Here is a 27120-nt window from a genome sequence, read left to right on the forward strand (position 1 = left end):
AACTGAGAATAACCAGTTTTATAGATACTAACTCTGTTTAATGTCTCCTGTTTATAGTGTGGACTGCCATATGTTGAAGTACTCTGTAAAAATCGCTATGTAGGAAGAACTTTTATCCAGCCAAATATGAGGTTACGGCAACTTGGTGTTGCAAAGAAGTTTGGTGTTCTGTCTGACAATTTTAAAGGCAAGCGAGTTGTTATCATTGATGATTCAATTGTGAGGGGCAATACTATTTCTCCCATAATAAAACTGCTAAGGGAATCAGGAGCTAAAGAGGTAAGTTCATTTTTAGTCTATACAGTACAAATTTAAGTACAAGATTGATGGGAGGGTAAAGCACTGGGTTTTGACTTTATTTGTAATATGCATTGTTCCATTATTTAAAAGTACAAATGTGCATAAGAAAAAAAAAAGAATGCTAGTGTGTGTTTTTGTCATGGTGAGTTGAAAAGTTTCTTTTGTTTCTTTCGCTTTGGTTTTTGAGATTAAGGGGGGAAGGGAGATTAAGAGGGGAGGAACGTGTCTCCATTTATAAAGTGCTAACTGAAAACTGGAATGGAAAACAGATTAAGTAAGATGAGAAAAAAGGTATTGATATGGTATTCCTGCCACGTGCTTTAGGTACAATCACATACTGCAGTAAATAGGCATGTGCTTTAAGTCATCACAACACTTTTTTTAAATCGATTCAGATTTTTTAACTGAAACAGTGTGCAAGTCTTTCACTGGAGCAGAAGTGTTTGGTATGATGTTTGACTTTGTAAACTGAAACACCTGCGTCAAGGATTGAATGCTACAGAACAGAAGCAAAATCAGGATTGAACTTTATGGAACATTAGGAAATATTTCAATGATAAATTCTAAAATTATCTTTATCTTTCTTCTTGTCTTCAAATCTTAAAAGAAAGTTATCTTACTTTTAACCATTCCATGACTTTGGTCAAATGCTGCGTTCCTTTCTTAATTATTTTTTTGCATTACTTGGACTTTGATATTTTATTACAATCTGCTGGACTTCACCTCATAGCACCATTTGGAAATTGTGTTTTTATTCAGGTGCACATTCGTGTGGCTTCACCTCCCATAAGATTTCCATGTTACATGGGAATAAACATTCCAACAAAAGAAGAACTGATTGCCAACAGACCTGAATTTCACGATCTTGCAAACTATATAGGTAAATGTGGGATTTCTTTGAAAGAGGGTTTTCACCTGCAAGGTATTTACTATCAGCATCAAAATAAAAACACATCAAGGCAAGAATGGCAAAACTGACAAAACTCATAAAAGCTGGCATGCCAAATATTGTGTGTTCCCTATGGATCAAACCAATTCAGCTGCATATTTTAGGATGCAGTTAGTGAATTATATTTCTCTGAACAATGTAAAGCATTAGAATGATTACATAAGTTACAAATAAAGGCTAATAACACATCTTTCCAGTACTTAGAACTCCTCCTGGGAAACACTTCACCACATGGAATTGCTGTAGGCAAATATCAGAAGGAAAATAAGTGGTGAAAATCTGTTGTATAAAGGAAAACTAATGTAGTTTCACTTTCATGACATTCATAAAAATATGTTCTGAATTTGTAAACACCCACTGATTTTTCTACAAATTTAAGTTCATGTAAATTGCATCACTGTGGAAGAAATGACATTTGAAACTAATCAAAGAACGTTAATTAAATACATTTTAAGATCTCTAGAACAACTCATGTTTACAGCAGAACAAAGAACCAACAATTTAATGTTGCTTGTGATGTAAGTAAATAATGTGCTTATCATGGAGATATCAGTAATAGAAATTGTGTGAGGGTCTGTGAGGGAGAAAATCTAATTCATGGTTTATTTTGCTGCAAAGTATTTTAAAAAATGGTTTAAGAATATAGCTGTGGTTAGAAAACTTTAAACTCAGATTTCTTGTATAATACTCTGTCTAATCTTGAAATTAATTCCTTTCTCCAAAATCACCATCATGAAGGCATGCTGAAATATTTCAAGTTTGTAAGATCTCGTATTTAAGAAGCATTCTTTCATAAAATAGTGTAAAGGAAAAAGTGATTATGTGAAAAGGCTGTCAAACTTTTCTACTGCTACAACATTTTCATGAGCTGCTTACTGATTTATTTATTTTTTAACACGATGTTCTTCTGCTCCTCCAAGTTCCAGTAAGGGTATTATTGGTAAGGTGTTTAGTCTGGGAGTCGAGCCACACATTACACCTGCTTCCAGAGCTGAAATGCAAGGTAACTCTGTGAAACTGTACAGAGTTCAGACAGTCTTAATACACACTCTGAATTCTGTTTCAATTTTTGCAGATCTCAACTCAGAACCTTTTGTCTAGATTTCAGTGAATCTGCTCCCTGTACAAATAATTGGAGAAGGGCAAGGCTTGTTATGCTCTGATAATTTTTCATGACTATTCTCTGTAGGTGAGGTGATCCACCTTGTATCATAATCAATACAATAGTGTGGCCACATTTCCTAACAGCATTGCATTTGGAACAATACTGCAGCTTTTAACTGATGAATTCTTTCTTTCCTCTAGGGGCTGACAGTGTTGTTTATCTTTCTGTGGAAGGCCTGGTATCATCTGTGCAAGAAAGCATCAAAGCAAGAAAAGAGAATGAGAACAGCCTTAAAGCCCAGAAATCGCGTGTTGGAAAGATCGGTCATTGCACAGCATGTCTCACTGGAGAGTATCCTGTAGAGCTAGAATGGTGAATTTTTAGTGGATGGACACTGGTTCATCCACTGCTGAATGTACCTGTTTCAAAGATGCCTTCCTGCTAATAGCCTTGTTACATTTAGGTAATATGTAAAGCTTATCAGAGCTAACTAATTACTGTTACTAAATATATCTTTATGGTATTGGCTTAGATAAAGTCTGTGCTGACAAAAACTATCTAAGCAAATTAAAATATAAAATCATATAGTTTTGAAGCACAGTTGTGCTTTCTATTTTCTCATAAAATATTGTAAAAACCAAAGTGTTTATAATTATTTACCAGTCTCAAAGCTTTTTGTTTCAGTCTTGCCCTGAATGTGAGATATCCCTGTCAGATTTATTCACAAAGTTGAAGAACAAATTATAAGTCATATGGTGTAATTTCAACTTATCAAAATCGTTACACACAAGGAATGTGAAGCCTGCTTCTCTCTTTTGGAAATAATACCAGATTCTAAGAGTCAAGTTGCTTCCTCAGCAGTTCTTGCTTAGATTTTTAGATATCTTGCAAAATAGCCATTTATATATAGCTAAATAGCATATATAGCTGAAGAGCCATTATTAATCAAGCCCTTTGTAACTCAGTGTCCAGATTCTCAGAACATAATGTCTGGCACATAATTTTAAGAATGAACACTCAGGGAGATGCTAAGCCAAAAGCTTTCTATGTTTGTAACTTCAAAATTCTTTTCTGAAGTCTGATGTAAATCTTCAGGTGTTTTGCAGTGGCCAGTAGGATGTGGAAGGAGAAAAACACTTGGCACTGCCATTTTTTATTTTTATTTTTTGCTTCACAACTTGTTTTCTCCAGGACAATTTCTGAAGTCTGAGCTATTACTCAGTGTGCTCTTTCTAAGTTAGCGTCCAAACTTTACTCAAAAATACAGTTGCTTTCTTAACAGTAAGCATGATATATCAACTGAAGATTGAATTGTTTTGGCCAGACTCTTATTTTTACACATTACTGCCGTTAAAATAAGTGTAACGTTTTAAAAGAAAGAGTTTTGAAGAACCATTAGTCTTGTACTTCTTAATTGTATTAACATAATATTTTTTTAATTGGTCACAGCTATAGCTACTTGTATACATAAAGATCACCTCAAAATGAACCACTAGCTGAAACAGAAAAGCACCTTTTGAAAACTATTGCAAATTTATGCACAATTGTAAAAAAATATTTTGTATACCTCCATTTTTTCACAAAATACCAGCAACTTAATTCTAGATTATCTATTTATTGTTGTGTATTTTGGCCTTGCAATTGCATGTGACACCGCTACAACAACAGAGAAAAATACAAGTTTAAGAGCTTTTTCCTTCCCCATCTGACATGTAGTTAACAATTGTAGTAACATGTAACAATTACAGCACTGGTCATTAAATTAAAAATGGAGCTTTCTTAGGTGGGATTTGCAGCAATTGTACCTGATACATTATCGCAAAACAAAAGTCCCAATTCAGGAAAGGATGTAAATACTTTCACAAGACTGAGCCTTGTGGAGGTTCTCTGTGGAATCAGAACCTACTTCCAGTCAAGCTAATGGGAAAATCCAGTTTATTTGGAGAATCGCGCTCTTTTTGGAAGCCCAGATGTGCTTGCTGGGAGAGGTATATGGATCTCTTCTATTTAGCAAGTTTGTTCGGTTTTTAACAGTTCCATTCCCTGGACAGCAAATTGAGCAAAAAAGAACTGGATGCAATCTCTCTGATCTCCTCTCTTCCACATTAGGAGGGAGGAGTGTGAGAGAACTGAAAAACTTAAACATTTTTTTGCCCTTCTTCTTTTCTGCCTTCAAAAAAGCAAACATTTTTAAAAGGATATATTGAGCTCTTGTTTTAGATGCATGTGAGAAAATGAAACCAGTTGCACAGTTTAGTAACGGTGCAAGCAGAATTCAATCCATTTGAAGTTGTCTTGTAGAACAGATTGAAACTTATGCAAATAATTTTTAACAAACTTTCAACAAAATTGGTATTTTTACACATGGTAAGAACTGTTTAAATGTGATTTGAGCATTGGGCGGCATAATTCTGATTTCAGTAAGAGTCATAATGCCTTTTTTCTCCATGTAATGCATGACATTACATGGAAGGACTGCCGCTGTATGCCCTGTAACTTTTAGTTACTCTACATGCCTCATTTTAAGGATCTATTTTTTAAACTTAAAAAAAAAAATGGTTTTTGAGTGCCACTTTTTCACTGAGCTGTGTTGAGGTTACTGGGATTCTCATGTATCATGTACAGTGGGACGCACACATGCTATCAACACTTTGAAGAATTCCTCTGGTTCTAGGTGTTGCTATTTGTATTACTTCAATGTTTGATTACATAACGCTTTCTGCTGTTATTACAAACGTGGAACTGTGCTACATTATCATTTCTGAAGTGTGACAAAAGAGCAGAAGCTATGTCTAAGTTCTCCAACGTGCAACATTAAAAATGGTGAACCGTTTTTCTTGGAATGTTTTACACTGTTTTTGCTGACAATATGCCTCGGAGATTTCTTGAATAAAATCACCCTGAAAGAGCCCTCGGGCACGGGATAAATTCGGGTTCCAAGTTAAACCCCCTCCTCGCGACAGCGTTTCAGCCCAAGAGCGGAGCGTTACCGAAGGCCGCAAGCGCCCAGCTCCTGCACCGCCGCGAGACCCCTACGGCGCTCCGTACTGTCTTCCCAGGGGAGGGGAGGGGAGGGGAGCGGAGGGGAGCGGAGACGAGTGGCCTGGACGTGGCGGGGCAGGACCGTGACCTCCCCTCCGAGGACGCTGCGTTTGCTTTCTCCCCGCTAGCTGACATAGCCATAGCACGCTCCCTGGTTTTCTGCCGCGCGGCCAAAATGGCATCACCAGGTCCCACCGTTGAGATCTGGGCGCCGCTTGTAGATGCACAAATAGCGCGACAGGCATTGACCAATGAAGGCGTGCGTTACTGAAGAGCGGGCCAGGAATAAAATGATCCCACCAATGGGGAGTGCTGTTCTTCGGTTGCTAGGCGGCGGTCAGCGGATGGCACTGGGTGTTGCTGCAGGGCCCTAGCAGAGGTGGGTTCTGTGGTATCAGGGCCGCGCTGATGGCGCCCGTGCTGTCTCGCCGTGTTCTCGGCGCGGCCCGGAACGGGCCGTGTGGGGCTGTGTCTGCCACGCCTGGAGACGGGGAGGGCCTGCAGCGTGGCGGGGGCGTGCGAGAGAGCCTGTCCCAGCGCGGCGGGGGAAATCTTAGCGCGGAGCGGTGCGGTGCGGTGCGGTGCGGGCGGTCAGGAGGGCCCCTCTGTGCAGAGCGGTACTGACAGAACAGTATAGTCATCGGCGTGGTGGATTTTCTACTTGCAAAGGAAATAAGGTTATTTCACAGTTCTACTAAAGAGAAAGCTATAAATTGATTTGTGTTACCAAAATCGTTAATTTGGTTGTGCCCAGCTTCAAAAACAAGCGTAGCGATGAGCAACCTCTGCAGCGAGTCACTATAGGCCCTTCCAAAGTGCTGCCCGCAGCCCGCGCACTGCGCGGCTCTGCCCGCCCTGCGGCCGCCCCCTGCCCCGCGCCGTCATGGCGGCGGCTCTGAGCGGACCGGACCGGCCCGGCCCCGGGCACGCGCCCATCGCCCAGCGGCGGCGGTTGTGTGTTAACGCTGTCTGCTCCGAAACCAGGGCACGGGGTCGCTGCGGTGCGGTGCTACCTCAAGTTACGGCAAATAAGCGTATGCATTTTGATATATTGGCTGAATGCAACTCTGTGAATGGTGACAAATGCGCAGCTATGCTTTCCGTTCTGATAAAGGAATTTGAGAACAAGTTTCAAGAGTGACGAAAAAATCCATCCTTTTTTTTTTGCGTGTGTGTGTGTGTGTGACTTCATTCTCGGTTGCCATAATACATTACCTGCACATTTTCAAATGGAATATGTAGACTTGCAATCAAAAATCTGACCATGTCTCTTTACCAGACTTCTGTAAGCCCTCTCTCACCAGAGGGAAGTACCCCTCGCTTCACAGTCATGCCTTATTCATGTCACCGCGCTTTGGCAGCACGGACATTTGTGAACAACTGTTCTCAAGGGTGAAGCACAGAAAGAGTAAAAGTTCATCAAACATCTCTGATGAGTGCCTGAGAGCTCACTGAGAATTGTTACCACTGCCATCGAACCCACATGATGCCCTAGTTTCACCAAAACAAGGTCACATATCCCACTGATCTTATGATTTTGTTACTTATATGCATTAACTATGTTATGTATTTTATGAAGGCTGCTCGGAAAATAATGCATCCTATTTTATGATGTTGTCTCACAGTGTCAGAGATGGATGTTGGTGGTACAGCAGTAGAGGCTGAACCTTCCCACCAGTATCCTGTTCCATTCTGTGACCATGTGGCAGATGGTGGCAGAGGGACAGTCTGACAAAATGGCGTCTGACATGGAAGTGCAGAGGAAGTAAGAGTGGAATTGAATTCCACCACGCAGAAAAAACAGCATTCATTGACACTTGGTGAATGTTGATGGAGACTGAACAGTCGATGTGAGCACAGTGGGCCAGTGGGTGGTGCGTTTCAGCAGTGGTGACGACAATGGTGGTCATCATCTCTGCTGGTGCAGGTTTTTACATGCCATATGCAGGCTCTTGTCCATTGCTGGCAAGAATGCAAAGCTCATGGTGGTGACTGTGTACATAGAATCATAGAATGGCTTTGGTTGGAAGGGATCTCAAAGATTGTCTAGTTCCAACCGTCCTGCTGCAGACAAGGTGACTGTTGTAGAAAAACTGCTGAGAATTTCGTCTATTAGAAAATGTTATTGTGCTCTTCATAGTGGTTGTATTTTTCATGAAAATAAATAGGAGGCATTACTTTCAGTGCAGCCTACATATATGTGGCCCAAGACAATCCCTCTTCATTCAATGCAGCCCAGGAAAGCCAAAAGTTTGGACACCCATAAATTAGTGAGTTATTGTGCTCCTAGCCCTTAGCTTTGGAGCGGTTGTAAATGATAAAAAGTATCAGGTTTTGCATTCTAGTGGTGTAAGGCAATGTGGTATGGGATTGTGCTTTCTGTTCAGGGGTTGTTTCTGGGTTGTGTGTTTTTTTTGTTTTTTTGTTTTTTTTTGTTTTTTTTTCTCCCTGCTTGGCTGTTTTGTGTACTTAAGTCATTTTACTAAAATATTAAAAAATCAAGAGATAACAATGCACTCTGCTATGTTAATCTTTCAAGGGGAAGTGAAGAAGTGCAGCAGAGATGACTCTCCATGATATGGTGGCTTGGGCGGCCAGCCTGCACTCAGGTAGAAAAGCTGTTTGGTTTGATGAATGCAATGACGGACCTCCAACTTTCTACACGTATGCAACAGTGGTAAAACTTGCCATGGAGTTAACAGCTTTCCTTCAAAAGTACTGTGATCCTCAAGGAAAGTGTGAAATAGGCCTTTACTGCTATCCTGGAATAAACTTACCGTCTTGGATCTTAGGGTAATGGTTTGAATGCCTGCATTCTGTGTTGTATTTTGAATGGTCATCTCAATTAAAGCAAACTTGGAGTTTGGTTCTGCTTTTAATATCAACAAAAATGCAGTAATACTATAGTAATACCACTGGCAGTATCTCCTAGTTGGCTTTGGTGCTGCTGAAATGCTTCAGGTTTTTTTTTTGCCTCTGTTGCATTACTTAACAGTCTAGAGGCACTGGAGCCTCAGATTCTTATGAAAAGATTGTGATATTATAACTCAATCTTTGAAAAGTCAGTGCCAGAGGTTTTTGAATCTTAAGTTCATTGATCTAAAATGTAACTTTTTTTTTTAATGTGTGGTTAAGTATGTTTATAGAGATATAAACAATTATTAGTATCTTTAGTATCTTTATTATTGTTTTAAAATTCAGTTGATTTAACAGAATGAATATCCAGTGCAAAATAAATATGTGTTTTTTTAAATGTATTCCTCTTGTCTTGCTAGCAAAATATAAAGTATTGAAAAGAAATCTCATGCTTCAAGCTAAATGAGTCTATGGATGCAGTTCCATTTCAGGAATGTTGTAGGAGAAAGTAATTAGCAATGTAGCACAAAAGGAACATTGATTATTTAATGGAAAGGAAATGGAAATGTTCGTGATCTCAATGCTCATGTTAATTCAGCAATTTTTTCATCTCAGTGTTGCTAATGAATAATAACACTTGCATCCTTTTACCTGTTATGTTTATGATATAATAGAGCACCTCATCACCACAAGCATATTTTTTTTCAGCGGATGCGTACTGCAGCATCCGTGCTCCTTAGGTTTGTCTCTGTATTTTCCTGCTGTCACATTGCACCTGAAATACACAGTAGCACAAGAACATACATCGCAGCTGACTATAAAGATCTCAGTGAAATGAGTGCTGTAATAATAAACCTTCCAGGTGTGCTGAAGAGCTTTCTCCTAGTAACTGAAACCCTTTTTCCCCAGTCCAGCAGAAAAGGAGGTTTCCCAGAGAAGTTGTACAGGCTCCATCCGCAGAGACTTTCAAGGTCTGACAGGACCAAGTCCTGCACAGCATGGCCTGCTCTCACAGCTGCCCTGGCTTGAGGTTGCCTGAGGTTGCATTCTTCCTTCCTTACCTTCTGTCCCAATGCACTGAGCAGCCACACAGATATTTTTTGCAGTGTGACTGGGAACTGGTGGGGCACTTTGGTTTATTGATTCATTTATTTAGAGCTCTAATTGCTGAGTAATTAACTGCTGTATATGGTGCAGGGCAGGCCTAAGTGCTTATTGATTCCAGAGACTGTTCAAGTATGCAGAATGCTGCAGTTTCCAAGCCTTTGTTCAGTGTCTTGTCATCGTTACCATGATGAATCATTTGCACAAGAAGGTATACCTAATTGGACACGGGAACCCAGCCTTAGATGAAACACTAAGATTTATGGGAGCTGTTCATGTTTTAGTTACCATTTTGTTGTTTGGTGGAGTTAATAAATTCAAATGCTTGCCTTTATCAAATTGAGCCACTAGAGGGAGTGATTGAAGTATACAAGTGTGGGGAAAAAAGCCACGATATAAGGCATAACAAATAACGACAGAATGATACTCAGCGTTCTTCACTGGGAAAAAAGTTCTGGTACGCAATCAGAATTTTCTTATGGCAGACTGTTTAGTGAGAATAGAAATCGTATTCAGTGTGCAGACTTTTTTTTTTTTTTTACATGTTTATACGTGTTGTACACGTATAAATGACTGCTTGTATTTCTGCTCACAGTCCGTAGCAGGAGCTTTGAAATCATGGTGCTGTTGATGTCAGTGCTACCTTTGTCATCGCTGACCTGCTTGGCAAGAAGAATTTTGAATGTTTCTGTCTAGCTCAAATCTTTTTCCTCGCTGTAAAATGCCAAAAGGCAACACTGATTTGCTTCAGACTTTATTTCTAAAAAATATTTGAAAGTCACGTTATAACTACATTTTATGACTCTGGGAACTATTTACAGAAAAAAAAAAACTGAGTGAAATGTGTGTGGATTTTCTTAGTTTTATTAACATTTTTTTATTTATTTTAATCATTTTAAATGTTGTCTTGTTAGAATCCTTCAGGTTCCAGCTGCTTACTGTCCTATTGATCCAGATGCTACACCACTATTATCTACTTACTTCATGAGGAAAAGTAATCTTCAGTATATTCTTGTTGAGAATGACAAAATAAAAGTAAGTGTTCAGACTACTAGTGAGAACGTTGAAGTGCAGTTTAGAAAGATGTAGCTACTGAGATTGTATTGTTTTTATAAGCTTTGTTGAGCTTGTTTCATTCCTACATGACAAGAGGCTTTAATTCAGAAATGAACATCTTCAAAATTAGAAGTACAAAGTACTCTTCCTCCATTCAAAAAAAAAATTACCTATTTGTTTATTACAGTGCTGTCCAGGCAAACTTGTTGGGCAGTGACCTTCAAAGACTTCTCCAGTCTTGTTTCTCCATGTGTCAAGATTAGGAGTTAGAAATCTTCGCAACGGTTGAAAATAATTGCTGCATTTAGTGGTTTAGTTTCCTTTTCTCCATCTTCTCCCATATCCAGTGCCCCGACTTATTGCTAAGGGAATAGGCAAGACTGGGCTTTTAATTTGGGGAATTTCGTCTTCTCTGAAATTCTTTTGTATGTTTTCACTTTTCATTATTTGCTTAGATAATTGATTTCTCATTGTGAACGCTGTGTTTTCTCTACTTAGTACACAAATATATATGGGCTTAAAACTCCAAAAGAAAAGAGGCAAATTTGTGAAAAAATGTTTCATGTTTTATTATGAACAGTAGAGCAACGGTGCAACCTGAGTTCTGCTGTTTAAATGGCTTGTTTTCTTTTACAGCAATTCCAGGCAGCCCATGTTGGTTGGTTTTCCCACAGTTCTTCCACAATAGAACATATTGGTTTAACTCTCTTCCAAATGAGCTGGAGCAGTGCTGATGTAAATTTCCGAGCAGACAATGTAAAAAGTAAATTTGAAGCTTTAAAAGTTATGGGTAACTCACAGCAAGGAAATACTGTCTGCCCGGAGCATCTCGAATTAAAAACATCAAAAGGAAGATACAAGGATGTTGGCCAGAAATGCTCTTTAGCGTACGTCTTGCATACATCAGGAACTACAGGAACCCCCAAAATAGTCAGAGTGCCTCATACATGTATAGTGCCAAATATTCAGCATCTTAAGTAAGTGTGGTTTCTAGTTTTTCCTTCAAATTCTTCAACGAATTTGATATTTGAGGTCTCTCTTTAAACACTGAAGAGAGGTGTACATTTTTTCCTAACACTGCTTCACTTTCTCCTTCCCTCGCTTTTCTGATTTCTTTGTGTTTGTTTCTGTTGTTTCAAAATAGTATCATAAGATCTTGTTTCTCATCATGTTGTGTGTAATGTTTAAATTGTGCTTTACCTGAATTTTTGAAGGGTGTACTTCAAATTATATACTGTTGTTTTAAATATTGTACTGCTGATTTGCTGCTTAAAAGAAATAGATAACAGTATTAATTATTCACAGTTAAATTTAATGTGTTTTATGGTTTTTAAATCCTAATTCCTTTTTAGGCTATACATGAACTTTTGCTTAAATTGTCTGATCTGCATATTCAGGCAGAATATGTCTAAATATTCACTGTAGTTTGTAATCCCTTAGCATTGCTGAAGTGAGGCATCTATTTCGTACTCTTGCACGCTGCTCTTCTAGTTTAGAGTTGATTTTTTTTTTTTTAATCAGGTGCATCAGGTTTGTAATTCCTGGCTTTCTTTTTTTAGATCAATTTTTGAGATCACACAGGATGATGTGCTGTTCCTGGCTTCTCCTCTAACGTTTGATCCATCTGTGGTCGAATTGTTCATTGCTCTGACAAGTGGAGCCTCTATTCTCATAGTACCAAATGCTGTTAAAATGATGCCTGTGGAGCTGTCTACTGCCCTGTTTAACCATCACCACGTGACAGTGTTGCAGGTAGGCAACACCTAAGTGACTGTTTTCAATGCCTCGCTTCTTACCTTTGCTAATGTGTGTTACTTGTTTCATCAGTCTTACAATAATGGCATTGGTGTTCTTCCTGAAGAGAGCAGATTGTTATCCTTCTTGCAGTAAAATGTTAACTGTTCAGAAAATTACCTTCTGATCAAAGCCTCAAACATCTTGTAACAGAAGGCTATGAACCGAAGGTAAAACCAACATTCATCTTAAGAATCCATTAATTCTTAAGAAATAATTAAATTACTGAGTAACCTGTTAGAAACATTTTATCATCTTTTGATGGGCTTCATCTTTAAGCCTTACCTCATAAACAGTTTTAATAGGAGTACCTATACTAAAAATACAACTAAAACAGTGCCATCTATAGGGTGATAAAATGTTAGTTGTTTTTACAATAACGAGAGAAGAAGAATCATTGATTTTCCAGCAACACTTCTTGTTTTCAGGCCACCTGCTTATATGAGGTGTTATTTGCCCCTTCTGTCTTGGAATATTTCATCTCCTTTGTGATCTCAGTTGTAATAGCTTTTAAGTTAATTTTTGGAAAATTTACCTGAGATTATGAGCATGGCCAGCATGGCCAAATAAGCCCAGCCTTTGCCTGTAGTATAAAAAAAGTATTTAATAAAAATAATAATTGATAGTAGAAAGCTAAATCCAGGTTTAGGGGGAAGAGTGGCTGAAAGAGTTCTCACTTGTAATTGACTTTGGACAAAATTAGTGTGGTCTGATTTGTCTATTAATTGTGATAAATCAACCCCTAAAGTCTTGCTTTGTTATTAATGTAATTTTGAAATACTTGTACTCATAGAAAGGTTTCTTTTTCAAGGGATGGTGATAGTTGAGACTGTAGGCTTTAAATGCTTTAAATTAGTGAGTAGCTTGCCAAGGACACCACAGCAGGGAAAAAAAAAAAAAAAACACTGTTTGCAAATATGCTGTGACTTTATTCCCTGCCCTTGTTTTGATTTATTATAATCGCTATAAATCTTCATGGTGCCCATTTCCCTCTACAGAAGAGCATAGATTGGTGCTGATAGTATTCATTAAAAACTTTACACCATCTCCCAAAACACCAGCATGATCTGTACTGACCTCTGATGGTTGATGCCATTTATGGTTAGGTAGATCTACAATGTAGGTAGATATGATAAAGCTAGAGAAAAGGTACACATATACTGAAATAATGTAACAGCCGTTTCTCTTTTTTTGCTGTTTTTTTTTTTTGTTTGTTTGTTTTGTTTTTGAATATGTATCATTTAGGCAACACCAACACTTCTCAGAAGATTTGGAGCTCACATTATTAAATCAACAGTATTGTCTGCAAATACTTCACTCCGAGTCTTAGCCCTTGGTGGTGAAGCATTTCCCATACTGAATCTCTGGAAGAGTTGGAAGCACAAGGAGAACAAAACAAGTATTTTCAATCTGTATGGTATAACTGAAGTGTCTTGCTGGGCCACTTGCTACAGGATTCCTGAAGAGGTTTTTAGTGCTGATTTTAGGTAGGAAATTTCAGTTTTCATGATTCGGTGTGTGAATAATGACAATCAACAGAATGGAACCTGTTTCCAGGACTACAGAGTTCTCACAGGTGTTTATGTTGGTAGAAGTTACATTTTTTATTTACTTATTTTTTCAATCAATTCATTAATTTTTTGCTCTAATACAGCCCCCTCAGGAAGAAGTTGTTGTTGGGTGATTGTTGAACCATAAAACTTCAGTGATGGCTGATGAATAAGACTTTATGATCAAAGTTGATCTAGAACCCGTGCCTAACTTCATATATTAGCAGAGTTATTTCAAATTACTTCTTAAATTTCGCTTTTCTGAAAAAAATCTGTTATGCTCTATTCAGCTGTACTCATTGATACAATATCAGTTTGAGCTTTAATTCTTTTTGATTACTATAGCAGGGAAAGAATGAATTAGAAAGTGGTAGCATGTGTTTAAAGTAGTTGCGCTTGGTGGAGGTTAAACCTTAGAGACTTAAAAACTAGATACTGTCATGGGATTTTTGGATCCATTTAGGCGTTATTTTCTGTCGTTCTTTGGTATGAGTTTTGTTGGGTTTTTGTTTGGTGTTTTTTTGTATATGATCATGAAACCCATGTACATTGACAAGATTTTTCATTTTGAGCAAGTAGAGCAGTTTTTGAGAGTATTTGTAGAAAGAAGACTCAGCTGTCTCCTTTTGCTCTAATGCTGTTCTTTTAGAAGATTATGTGTGAAATGATTCCTGTGTTCAATCATTTGTGTTCAGAAAGGAAAGATCTGTACTGTTTCTCTCTAATATATTTAGAACTGATTTCCCTGTCCCTTTGGGATCACCGCTCCTTGGAACAACAGTTGAGATCAGAGATGCCAATGGTTCTGCAGTTCTGGAAGGCGAGGGACAAATATTTATAGGTTATTTTCTATTTTTTATTCTTCAAAGATATTTTTCCTAGTTGAGTTTTAGTAACGTGTTAGTTTTTTGGGTTTTTTTGTTTTTTTTTTCCTTGGTTCCTGGCTCTGCTAAACAGATTAGAGTAACTCTGTAAATTCCCATTGGGCTGGGGACCTTCTGATGGTATTTTAGGTCTTCGGAATGATGGGCAGGAAATGATCACCATTTTGTCTGCATACAGCTTTCATTAGCATGATTTTTTTTTTCTCTTGCTTGCATTTTGACAGTCAGCTGAAGTAGTTTATATATATAATTAACTATAATTAACTCTATAGCCTACTTTGTATAATGTAGCTGTTTAGACATTGATAAGAAACTTCCAATAAAATAATTAGTATTCTATTAATTTACAGTTAGACATTTAATAATGACCACAGCCTTTTTTTTTGTAGGTGGTGAAGAACGTATTTGCTTTCTTGATGATGAGATAATCGTACCGCAGGGCACAATGAGAGAAACAGGGGATTTTGTAAGAGTGCGGAATGCAGAGATGTTCTTTTTGGGTCGGAAGGACAATCAGATTAAACGTCATGGCAAACGTTTTAATATTGAATGTTTGCAGCAGGTAACATAACATCTAATGAACAGAGTACACAGTATAAAAGAGCAGGGATAACGTACAAATCGTTATCATCAAAAATCAGCATGTATTCATTTTCAGAAGATCTTGTGGAGTCTAAAAGAAGTTAAGAGGTTGTATTATCAAAAATGTAGTCACTTAATATAGGTACTTAAAATGGAGAAGTTTGGCTCTGAGTTCCTAGAAATCTGTCTTATCACATGCTTTATTCCAATAGAACTGAGATCTCTGTATAGATCTGAAAAATACTAAGTTCTGTACTACTATGCTCATATAGTCATTGTTCTACGGGACTGATGTCATATCTCTGCAAGGCTCCATGAAGGAGTCAGCAGCTCCTCCCACTTTTAGTATCATCAGCAGACATACTCAGCATACATTCAGTTCCTGCATCCAGATCATTTGTTTTGAGGATTAGTTTTTAAATAGGAACAAACTTAAAAACGTTTTTTTGTTTTCACCTATCACGTACGATCTCATTTTGATCTTTTTTTGGATCTTATTCAAGCCATTCTTTTTAAAGTAATGCGTAACCAGATGGGATTAGACTCATTTAAGACACGTGCAAAAATGTAACCCCTGTGTAGTTGTTTTCATCTAATATCAGTTTTGTTAATAATTGATGGTTTAGTGTTTATTAAAGTGTCTACATTTCAAAAACATGCTCTCTCTCTTTATTGACAGTTCAGGCTAAGAGACTTAGTGAAAGCATTTCTTCCAGGCTTTTACTCAGGAAAGTAGTTTAGATAACTGAAAAGTACACTGTAAAGGAGCTCTGCTGGTTTCTCTGCATTTATTCTTTATAGTCTCTGACAATGATCGTTTCTATCTAAATTAACACAAGTGAATTACCAGTGATCAAGATGTTATGTAGGAATGAGAGAAATAGAAATTTTAAATGGGTAATTTTTTTTAGTTGTGTCCTTATACTCTGAACTACATATCAAAAAATATGTATTTTTTTTAATTACAGGCTGCTGAAGATCTTTGTCAGGTAGAAGCTTGTGCAGTGACCTGGTATCAGCAGGAAAAACTTATCCTATTTGTGGTTCCCAGGGGTGATTTAGAAGAGAGAGAAGCTCTTCAGGAACTCCGAAAACATCTGCCAACTCATGGAATTCCTGATGAGCTTGTACGGATTAAAACTTTGCCTTTAACATCACATGGTAAATGACACTTTAAGTACCCTTGCCACTTACTTCAGTGGTTGTCATTCTGGTTTTGTTTTTTTGTGTTCATGGTTTTTTTTGTTTGTTTGTTTTTTTAAACTGACCAAAATCCAGTCCTGCTTTTTAAACATGTAGATCTGATAATTAACTCTTTGGAAATCGCAGCCATACATTAGGCGCGCTTAATAATGTTTCATTCAAGATTTTAAAAGTAGCAGCAAAATCAATTCAGTATTAAAATTGCACATTTATTTGCTCAGTCACTTCTGTCACAGTCTGCAACAGAACCCTGACTTCATTTGGAGAAAGATCAGGAACTGAAAGTGGGATTATGTGGGAGGCTAGGGTAAATTTTCAAAAACCTTATTGGATTCTGTTGAGTAGATTTGATTGACTGGATTAAAAAAAAAAGTGCAGTTGAGTATTAATAAGAAAGCCAGTAAAAGACTAAGATGACTATTTGGGTAGGGAGAATTTTGGAAGTGCAAATGCAGAAGAGCAATTAAAAAAATCACACTTTATTTTCTACAAAGGCAAAGTTGATATATCTGAACTGAACAAGATTTACCACTACCATCTAAACTCCAGAAGGCGTGACAGTAAGCTGAGTGGCGCAGAGGAATTGTGGGAAAGATTGCAGTATTTGTGGAAGGTAGTATTTTGAGCTGCCTTTTTGTCTTTGCAAGTGCATCATTATACATGTGTCAGGAATTAAACAGTTTAAGAAGTGTGACTAATGCAACCAGAACATTCTAGCTGCCTATACATTCAAGTATTACGGCTCCTTCTGTTCAGTTAATACTTTAATATAGTTACTCAGTAACGGTCAGGAGGGAGTCATTTATGTTTCTGTATCAGATAAGTATAAGCAATTAGCAGAGGAAAGCTGTAAGCTGTCAGTAGCTTTTTGAATGCTGCTTCACTTACCAAGTAAGGAATCCCTAAGGGAAACAGGGAACTGGAACGTGGAAATTTTGTACAAAATAGCTACTGTGTCGGTAGAGTTTCTAATTGCTAAATATAACTGTGCATTGAAGAGTCTTTTTTTTTTTTTTTTTAAATAGGTGGCACAGTTGTGTAATTGAGCTCTTTGAGCTCTCTTGAGCTGTTTGGTTGTATTGTTTCCAAATTTCTGTGCTGAAGTCTTGTTTTTCAAACTACCTAAATGTAATACCAAACTATTATATATTTTCTTCAAAGTTAGACTTCTAATTTTCACCTGAAAGTGAGATTTGCTCTAGCTAGGACTTGAATAAATAAAGGTAGAAAGAAGTTGGTGAAGTAATTGGCTTTGCTTGTGCTGATACTGAACTGCGTTGGTGGCTATAGAAATTATAACCAAGCGGAGGGGATGTGCCCTAGACTGAGTTTGAACAGTAGAAAACAGCTTCCAAAACCAAAGGATTTGGGAGTTTATAACCAGACTTAAAGAACAGGGAGTGCAGTGACAGGAGATTGTATTAATTGTTCTTTACTGTAATAACAGTGCTCAATCCAAAATCCTTCATGAATTGAAAGGGCTTGTAGCTTCAAAAGTAGGTAGAGAAGTAAGTTACTTAAATCATTCAAAAGCCGAAGATACTGCTTTATTTAAATTTTATTAATAAAAAGAAGCATTTCAACCAATTTTATCAAAAGGATTTGTGGTTTAACCCAGCAGGCAGCCAAGCACCACACAGCCATTTGCTCATTTCCACCCAGTGGGATGGAATAGTGAATCAGACAAAAAAAAAGGTCAAACACGTGGGTTGAGTTAAAGACAGTGTAATAGGACAGAAAAGGAAGAGAAAATAATAATAATAAAAGAATATCCCAAATGAGTGATGTACAGTGTAGTTGCTCACTGCCTGCCAACTTAAGTCCAGCTAGGCACTAAGCAGGAGCAGCTCCCCCATGGCCAGCCCCTCCAGTTTAATTGTTTGGCATGATGCCACATCGTATGGGACAGTCCTTTGGCCAGTCTGGGTCAGCTGTCCAGTGCTGTCCCCTCCCAGCTCCTCCTGCACCTGCTGTTCCTTGCTGTCCCTGCAGCACAAGAAGTTGAAACATCCTTGTATCTCTGTAAGCGCTGCTCAGCAACAACTAAAACTTCAGTGTGCTATCAACACTGTTCTCATACTAAATCCAAAACACAGCACCATACTGGCTATTAGGTGACTGTTCCAGCCAAAACCAGGACAGGCATCAATATCTTAACTAACAAATAGTGTAGATATCGTTAATGAACAGTATTGAGATTGAAAAAGGCCAAAAAACACAGCACAGTTTGCCTTAATTCCTTAAATGGAAATATTGGAAATTAGCAAAAATGACTGTAGTACTGAAATAGTGTCTCCATGTTCCTCCTCAGCTCTTATTATTGGCACTGTTTCAGAACAATGAGTTTCCTCGGTTCCTGTTAATTTTTAGTGGAATTCTGGATATTCGTTAGGATTTTACTTAAGTTTTTGTGTGTGTATGATATGGCGTAACAGTCCGTAAGTGTTCTCTCTTTCCTTCTTTCCTCTAGTCTGCTCTGGATCTCCTAGGTGATTCTAGTGGAATTTCTAAAGATGCAGTATTTTTGTACAGTGGCGGAGACTCCTTAAAAGCGCTACAATTTTATGATGAAATTGAGATGCTAGTAGGCAGAGATGTGCCTGGACTCCTTGAAGTTATTCTCAGCCGCTCGATTGAGGAGATTTATAAGCATATTCTTAAAACTCTGTTTCCAGGTGAGGACCAGTTAATAAATGATGACAATGTTTTGAAAAGAAAACTAAGTAGGAACAGTGGAGAGGAAATTCACAGAAAATATGCTAAAATGAAACCTGAAAGATATCTTAAGGTTGCTCCAGGATTAATTTCATTTATAGCACTGAGCAGAGGAAATCATTTTTTTTCTCTAAATTTCACCAAGTCTTTTATGCAACCCGATAGTACAGTACAGGTGGGAGTGGAATCACCACAGCAACCATCCTTTTTGCATGCCGTGACTCCAAGTATAACAAAAAGCCGCATGCAAGGGCATGAAACAGAGAATAGAACTTCAGCAATTACCATCAAAGTAAATAAAAGTGACTGCTGCTCTGTGCAGCAAATCCGTGCAGAATGCAGTCATGTAACAACAGCAGAGTTGGCATTACGCACAAGATGGAAGTCAAATACAAGAAAATGCGTTGATGCGTCCCCGTTGGTTATAATATCATCTAAAGATGAAGTATCTGCGGCTGTATTTGTTGGCTCTCACTCTCACACAATGCAGGCTATTGATCTAGATACAGGAGAAGTAAAATGGGAGAAGAACCTTGGAGATCGTATTGAATCTTCTGCCTGCATATCGAAGTGTGGAAATTTCATTGTTGTCGGTATGTCTTCTGTTTTAGCTTTCATCTCAGATTATTTTTTTTCTCATTTCTTACCTCTGAATGTCCTCCATCTACACTTATCCATGAACATCCATATCTGCTTCAAAATGAATTTATTGTAAAATAGAATCAGAAGGAATAAGTAATTTAAATGTCATGGTACATCATGATAGAGATTATTTGACGTGTTATGTAGTTGTGGTTGATTTTATGCCAGTTCATTAGGTCCTTATTAAGGAATAACCCATAGGTACAGATAATTTTCAGTGGTTAATTGGGGTGTGATCATTAAGGTGGTTTTTAAAGTAGTATGGAACGGTGATACGGTCTTAAAGCATCATTAAAAATTGATAGAGATAGCACTTAGGATGTGGTACCTCAGATAATCAAACTCTGTGAGAAATAGTCTAGTTTCCTTTGACTGTATATTTATATTTATAAATTACATATTGATGTTTGGATAGTTTTTTGTCTTTAAACATGAGTTTTGGAAAGAAAGTTTTTAATCCATCATAGTACAGGAATTTTAAGGACTGTTGGCCGTTGATGTATAGCATTGACTTTATATAAACTGTGTCAGTTAGGGCAAGTTAGGGAAGAACACACAGAATTAACAACTTAGAGTGTATAAACTAATTGCAAAGACTTGGTGCTAAAACAGGGGCAGCAGCTTTGGAAAAAGTTTTGAAACTGTACCTCTTAAGTCAGCGTACTTCTTTCCAGTAGTGACACAGCTAACAGCATATAACACACCATAAATGCAAATATTTATCATCTTTTTTTTTTCCATTGTTGTGTTTTATCTCCTGCAGGTTGTTATGATGGCTTAGTGTATGTGCTCCAAAGCAGTGGCGGAGAAACATACTGGACTTTTGCCACAGAAGACACTGTGAAAAGCTCTGCAGTGGTAGATCCTTCCAGTGGACTAGTCTACATAGGATCGCATGACCAGCATGTGTATGCTTTGGATATTTATGTAAGAACACTGGCTAACTTTTACGTATAGAAGAGACAGTGTCCAAATTAGGCCTTATCTGTAGCACACCAGATGAAGCTCCAGTAGTGTTAGTATTCTCAGGACTCTACCACAGAACTTTTGAGATAGCTGTGCTTGCTTGAATGGGTTAGGACTGTGTGTTAGTAAATAGTTCTAGTGGTGTTCTCATGATCCTAGTCCTGATTGAAGCTACATCTTAACCTTCTCAGTTACTAAACACTCTGTGGGTATTTCAGAATAGGGTGCCCATCCAGAAGTGACACAATGACTTAGTGGTGGGAAGAGAATTTTATGTTTTGAAAGAGTAGATGAGGGAAAATGGCAGACTAGGGGGATAGATTCTGCTGGATGTTTAGCAGAATTTTGTACATTTACTGGAAAAGAAAGTGGCCACTGACATGAGTTTCTGTAAGACCATGTGAATTATATATTAATTTAACTAATATTTGCTAAAGAAATGCACTCTTTCATAAGCTTTGACATTAAAAGGTCTTTGTAAACATTCTGAGCTTGAACTCTCATAGTAAATTTTTTTTGTTCTTACAGGAAAAGATTTGTGTATGGAAATTGCATTGCGAAGGTGGAGCTGTGTTTTCATCTCCTTGTCTAAGCTCTTTTCCACATCATGTTTACGTTGCTACACTAGGAGGACTGCTACTGGCTGTCAACCCGGTATGTACCATTGCCTACTTCTCTTTGATCTCATTGTCAAGTTTAGATTAAACCAAAATGCATTTCTGAAATTAAGAGCACTTTTTCAGTGGGAGAAATTACACGATCATGTGTTACTGTGAAAGCTTTTTCACTTGAGAGCCTTGTTATGCACAAGGCCACTTCAATAATTCCTGGTGATAAAGAGAAATTAAGTGACTTGCTTGAATTTACATGGTAACTGTAGGCCAAAGTTGAAATCGGTATCTTCCAATTCCCACATACGATTTTATAAGTTAAATTGGTATGTGAGAGTATGGCTGTAGATCTTGTTTTCTTTCCTCCATCCTTTTGACGGTAAGATTAGGGGAAAAAAATATATATACGCAGAATGTACTGAAACTAGCACAGAGTCAGGGAAGAAGCTCCTTTATTCCTCTTAGTGTTCCCCTCCTTGTAGTCATTTAAAGAGCTGCCCATCGTCATCTTGGACTACTGCTCTGTTCTCAGCACCGGGAGAGTGGCATTCTTGATAAATGTGGTGCAATTTCATGATTTTCTGAGGCAGTTTTGGCTTGCAGCTGGTCCTGCCTGATAAAAGAAACAGTCACTTGGAGCAGATACTCATGTTGTTCAACTCTCACAACCCAACACTAGTCCTCGCTTTCCTTACCTCCCACCCACTACAAATTTCCTCAGTATTACCCAAATACATCTTCTGTCTGCATCTAGTATGAGAAGGTTAAAGATACAGTTTCGCAGCTCTAGTGAGCTGTGGATAAGAAAGAAGTGTTGGCGTGGGGGTATTTTTTATTTTTTCATAGTTCTGAGTAACAGGTAGTTGAAAACTCCAGCTGTAGCTCCACGTGATTATTTATAACAAAGGGAGCTTACTGTGGCAATCATAGATTGTGGGTTGCAGCATTTCCTACTGTATTTATTTTGAAAATGAGTACTATGACTTTATAATATTCTCTCCTTCGTTGACCCTGTTCAGATACTGAGGAGCGGAATTAAAAATTAATGTCCTTCTTTAACTTTAATTAATTATTAATTAATTATTCTGCCTAGGGGAAGGAAGAGAAGAGTGGAATAGGGGCAATGAGTATCCCAGGGAATACACTGAATATTTTGTTGGAATAACATTTGAAGAGTTTGGTTTGCTTCTGGTATGCATTCTGGTTGGGAGAGGCCTTCATTTATTTGTTCCTTAAGGGCTGGATCAAGCTGTAAAGGAAGAACCGTTTTGTGCAGCCTCCTATAGTTGTGTTAAGTGTTGTACTGCACGCTGCCATTGACAGGTGACAGGGAGTAAGATTTGGAAGAGCCTCCTGGGAAAACCACTTTTCTCTTCTCCTCACTGCAATGAGAAGTGCGTTTGTATTGGATGTGTGGATGGAAACTTATATTGTTACACTCATTCTGGAGAAAAGGTAAAAACTGGTGGTGGGGGGGGTTGTTTAAAGTTCATCCCCAAACTCTGCATAAGATGCTTTATTGATACTGTATTCTGAGGCTTAATAATTAACATACACCTTTTTGTGAACCAACTAGAAGCATGTATTCTACAGAGGCAAAAGAAGAAAAACTGTAGTAAATTCAGTCCATGCCAAACCAGAAATAAGCCCCTGAATCCTGAGTTGCTTGATGTACGAAATGTAATTCTAGTAGAGCTTATTTATTCTCAGAGCAAATGGTAGTGCCAGAGTAGTGCCAACAAATAAATACTTTGGGGTTTGAAGTTTTTCAAGGATGCTTAAAGCCATCTCTTCACAGATTGTGGCAGTTGAGAAACAAAGGCTTCTTAGAGTGTTTAGTCATTTATCAAACAAATACTGGCATCATGGCAAAGATGTTGCAGATCAGAGTTCTGGAAAAATAAGTCAGCATGGAATTAAATACTGTTTTGTTCTTCCATGATGAATATAGTTTATTAAAATAACTGGCACTGTTTCTGATTGCCTCAGGTGTAGTATACATGGCAATTCCAAACCTTTTTCTCATTGGTTAGTGTCCTAGTCTGTGCCCTTCCCCATGTCTGCTTGCAGCAATGGTTAGAGCTCATACTCACTTGAAGAAGGTTCTGTACATCATTAGCTTGAGGAGAGGAAAACCATAGCACTAATGAGACTTTACCTTTGTGGAAAAGAATGGCATCTTAACCAAATTCTCAAAGTTCATTACTAGTTGTGTTGTGATGACCCTAGAATATTCTTTTTCCAAGCTGGCTATCTCTACATGGCCTCTCAGAAGATAGACAGTAACTCTTCCTGAGTATTTATTTTCTTTTCTCATATACTGTGCTTGTAAAACTTAACTTGTAATTTGTAAACTATTTACCAGCCACACTGAAATCTAGTATGCTTTAGAAATTATATGTGCTCCTGTCAACAACTAAGTATTAAAAATTTATAGTTGCTATCATACTGAAAATGTGAACAGCCTGTGATAATGGGTGGTTATGTTATTTCTATAGGTTTGGCAGTTTTCTACTAATGGACCGGTGTTTTCATCTCCATGCATCTCAAGCTTAACTAAGCAAGAAATATTTTTTGGCTCCCATGATCACTTTATCTACTGTTGTAGTACGGAGGGTAATTTACTGTGGAAATTCAAAGCCACTTCGAGTGTATATGGAACACCATTTGTTTTCCAAAGTGATGACTCAAAGAACAAAGTTCTTTTGGCAGCAGTATCTACAGATGGCAAAGTGTGGATCCTGAATGCCAGGAGTGGAACAGCAGAAGGAGTAGATGCGCTTCCAGGAGAGGTTTTCTCTTCCCCTGTAGTATGGGGAACAAAGCTCGTCGTTGGCTGTAGGAATGATTATGTTTACTGCCTAGATTTGTACATAACAGGAGAAAAGGAACAAGAAGGATGTTAGGCTGCTTCTTAATTGTTTACATTTGTAAATTAAGCACTCACAGGTGTTGTCTACCTCTGCCTATTTTGCTTTAGGCAAGAGCTGCTCTGTGCAGCTTTATCAGATAGCACTTTGCACTGCTGCAAATGCAGGTAAGTAATGTTTGTTGACTTGCCGTACTGACTGAAGGATGACTGCTCTGCACTAGCCCCAAGTTTCACTGTCCCTCCCTCATTTCCCAGCTCACGCTGATGAAAGAAAGAGTGTTTCATATAATTTGGATCTGAGTGTTGTGCTTTTACCTGTGTAGCAGGACAATAAAAGTCAGTAGTTTGTGTCAAGTACTTGTACAGCTGGAAGAAACTCTGGTAAGGTGCCACGCTGTGCAACTTGAATTAACATTGTCTCCTTGAGGGAGGAATGTATTCCTCTCTATGAATCCAGCCTAGCCTGTGCCTGGCTCTTGCATGCATCAGACCAACATTTGTCTGGTTTGACTGGAATTCCATTAGATGGTAAGGTAGCCAACATTCTTTGTTCAGTCTAGCTTTTAAGTTGATTTCTGAGGATGTAGCCTGCATTCTGTGTACGTAATTAATATTAATCAATCTTTAGCAAGTTGGGGCCCTTCCTGGCTTCATTTCAGCTAAGTGTATACTTTCCTCTGTTGAAGTCAGTACGAGTCACCTCCTGTATTCTAAAGCGCGTATTAAATGTCAATGACAATTCCCGTATGAGTTCCTAAATGAGATGTGTAATGTTCAAATCAATGCTTGCCAAATCATTTTTTAAGAAATTTCAATTAATGCTATCTACAGTGTTTACAGAGTACTGCTCATAAAGGACTGTGTAGATTTTTTTTAGGTTGTCCTAAACACCTTGAAACAAATTACTGTCAGTAATGCAAATTAAGGATTTGCAGACAAAAGTACTTGTAACTCAAGAGTATCCTCCTGATTATGACATTCTTCTTAAATAACTAGTGTAGAAGCTATCAGTCATCTCTCTCCTTCTTGTGAACCATCTGCTTTGAATTCTAATGTTCTGGTCTAAAAGGTAAAGCAGAAGTTGCAGTGGCTACGTTACTTCATGTCTTGTTCATCCACTTTACTGTTAGCAGACATGCACAGGCAAGACACTTGTGGCAGCAGAAGTTCCATTACAAAGCAAACTTGAAGTACCCAGATAGCAAAAAGAGACACAGAATTGATGCATCCTTGATCAGATAATTTTGACTGAGTTATAGTTTAATAAGAATTAAAATGACATTAGTATAATAAACAATTGCACTTTAAAACATTTGAAAAATTAAAAAAGTACACAACAAATACCCCACAATTATACATCTTATAGTTTTTATACATTACTATATGAACATAGAGGTTAATCATATATAACCTGGTCAGAAGAAATGCTATTAATGTGTATAAGTTACAAAAATTGAGACAATATACTACATAGTGGTTGGTTTGGTTTTTAAAACATTTTTGTGTTTTAAAGTCAGTAGCAGTGGTTGGGGTTGGTTGTTTTTTTTGTTTTTTTTTTGTTGTTGTTGTTTTTTAACAGCTTTCCAACACTTTATCAGAAATGGCTGCAACAAAAGCTAAAGCAAAGTAACACTTCATTTCATTGGTATTTAGTGCAAGTTCTTGTTAATTTATCAGGAAATGTCACTGCTGAACATGTGCATTTTAGAAATGTTTCCACCAAGTTCTGTACATAATACAGATTTTCCATTATTACACTAGATACCCTTATGGTTCAAAAACAATCTGGTTTGAAGCTTTAGCTTAAGAGCATCCTCTATGCTCTATTCTATGTGCTATAAGTGTACTGCATTGGAAAATTGCATCATTATGTCATGCACAATAGCACCTCGTTATGCTGTGCTTTCTGAAATACTTCAATCCTGATTTACTTCACCTTCTCTGTACTTCAGACAGATTTCAGGCAGTTTAGTTCTTGTAACTACAAATATATATTGCAGGCTTACAAATTCACAAAAAAAAATAGATTTGAGAAGTACTAACTCATGGTGCTAGCAGAGCAGAAGTAATTATGAAGCAAATTCTTTCCTCAGAAAAGCTTGCGGAGATTTTACCATGTAGCAGTAAGTATTTTTTTTCCAAATATTTGAGAACAGCATTGCCTCATCTCTGTATAAAACATTCTAAATACTTGCATTATGGGAAAAGGTTACCTTGCATGTTTGGGTTTTAAATACAAAACTGAGCAAAAGTGATGGCTTAAGAGGCTCAAAAAAAACCCCATCTTGCTGCTGTTCTAATATCTTGATCGACCATGTCCTTTGTGTTTGTGTTGTTGTAACCATGATAGTGAACCTTTGCTTTCTGTTTGATGGAAAATAGGGGATTTTGCTATTGAGCTCTTTTTGATTCTTGGAATGGGAGTTTGTGGCAGATTTAATTAGGAAGAAAACAATGAAAAGTGCTACTACTCATGCTGCATACAGGAGTTTGGCTAAAGTATTTCCATGAAATGCATGTGGTATAATTCTATAATGATGCATCTTCTTTCCATCAAAATTATCACCCTTTATCATGCTTTAGGCTTAAAGTGCCTTTGAGCCTTACCATTACTAGGAGATCATCAAATTTGTTAAATACTGCCTTGTAAAACCTTGTTGGGCGTGTTACAGGTTTGTTAACTATGGTGACTTTTTAAAAATATAGACATAGCTATTTCTGTGGGATATTAAGGATAATAAAATTTTTATTATATCATGGGCTTTATCCTTTTTTGCAAGAGGGAGGCAGTGAACTATTTTAGGTACAAAGAAGTAATAAAGTATCTGCCACAGCAGGTGAGTTGTGGACAGTAAGTCAACACTCACTTAAGGAGGGTAAGTAAACCCT

General features: G+C 37.7%; 2 protein-coding genes across 6 annotated transcripts in view; both read left to right on the forward strand.

Moving 5' to 3' along the window:
- PPAT (phosphoribosyl pyrophosphate amidotransferase) overlaps window positions 1–5187 on the forward strand; it is a 44008-nt gene extending 38821 nt beyond the window's left edge. For both annotated transcript variants that reach the window (XM_021396097.1, XM_021396096.1), the window contains 3 exons: window positions 58–279; window positions 1060–1180; window positions 2555–5187. In XM_021396097.1, the coding sequence (XP_021251772.1) occupies window positions 58–279; window positions 1060–1180; window positions 2555–2730 (519 nt within the window). In that variant the 3' untranslated portion in view covers window positions 2731–5187. The remainder of the gene's footprint in view (window positions 1–57; window positions 280–1059; window positions 1181–2554) is intronic.
- On the forward strand, window positions 5342–26985 carry AASDH (aminoadipate-semialdehyde dehydrogenase). 4 transcript variants are annotated; one of them, XM_021396087.1, is made up of 16 exons: window positions 5342–5775; window positions 6676–6906; window positions 7936–8189; window positions 10271–10391; window positions 11049–11389; window positions 11972–12164; window positions 13452–13693; window positions 14491–14597; window positions 15030–15202; window positions 16191–16383; window positions 16920–17038; window positions 18896–19733; window positions 20546–20709; window positions 21277–21402; window positions 22683–22814; window positions 23858–26985. In XM_021396087.1, exons 3-16 carry the CDS (start codon window positions 7960–7962, stop codon window positions 24263–24265), a joined length of 3387 nt encoding a protein of 1128 aa, XP_021251762.1. In that variant the 5' UTR covers window positions 5342–5775; window positions 6676–6906; window positions 7936–7959; the 3' UTR covers window positions 24266–26985. The 4 variants fall into 4 exon arrangements, with proteins under 4 accessions (XP_021251762.1, XP_021251760.1, XP_021251763.1 ...); XM_021396085.1 differs by lacking the exon at window positions 6676–6906; XM_021396088.1 differs by lacking the exon at window positions 6676–6906 and having other exon boundaries at window positions 7936–8005.

Source organism: Numida meleagris, chromosome 4 (genome assembly GCF_002078875.1).
Source record: "Numida meleagris isolate 19003 breed g44 Domestic line chromosome 4, NumMel1.0, whole genome shotgun sequence".
Taxonomy (NCBI): Eukaryota; Metazoa; Chordata; class Aves; order Galliformes; family Numididae; genus Numida; species Numida meleagris.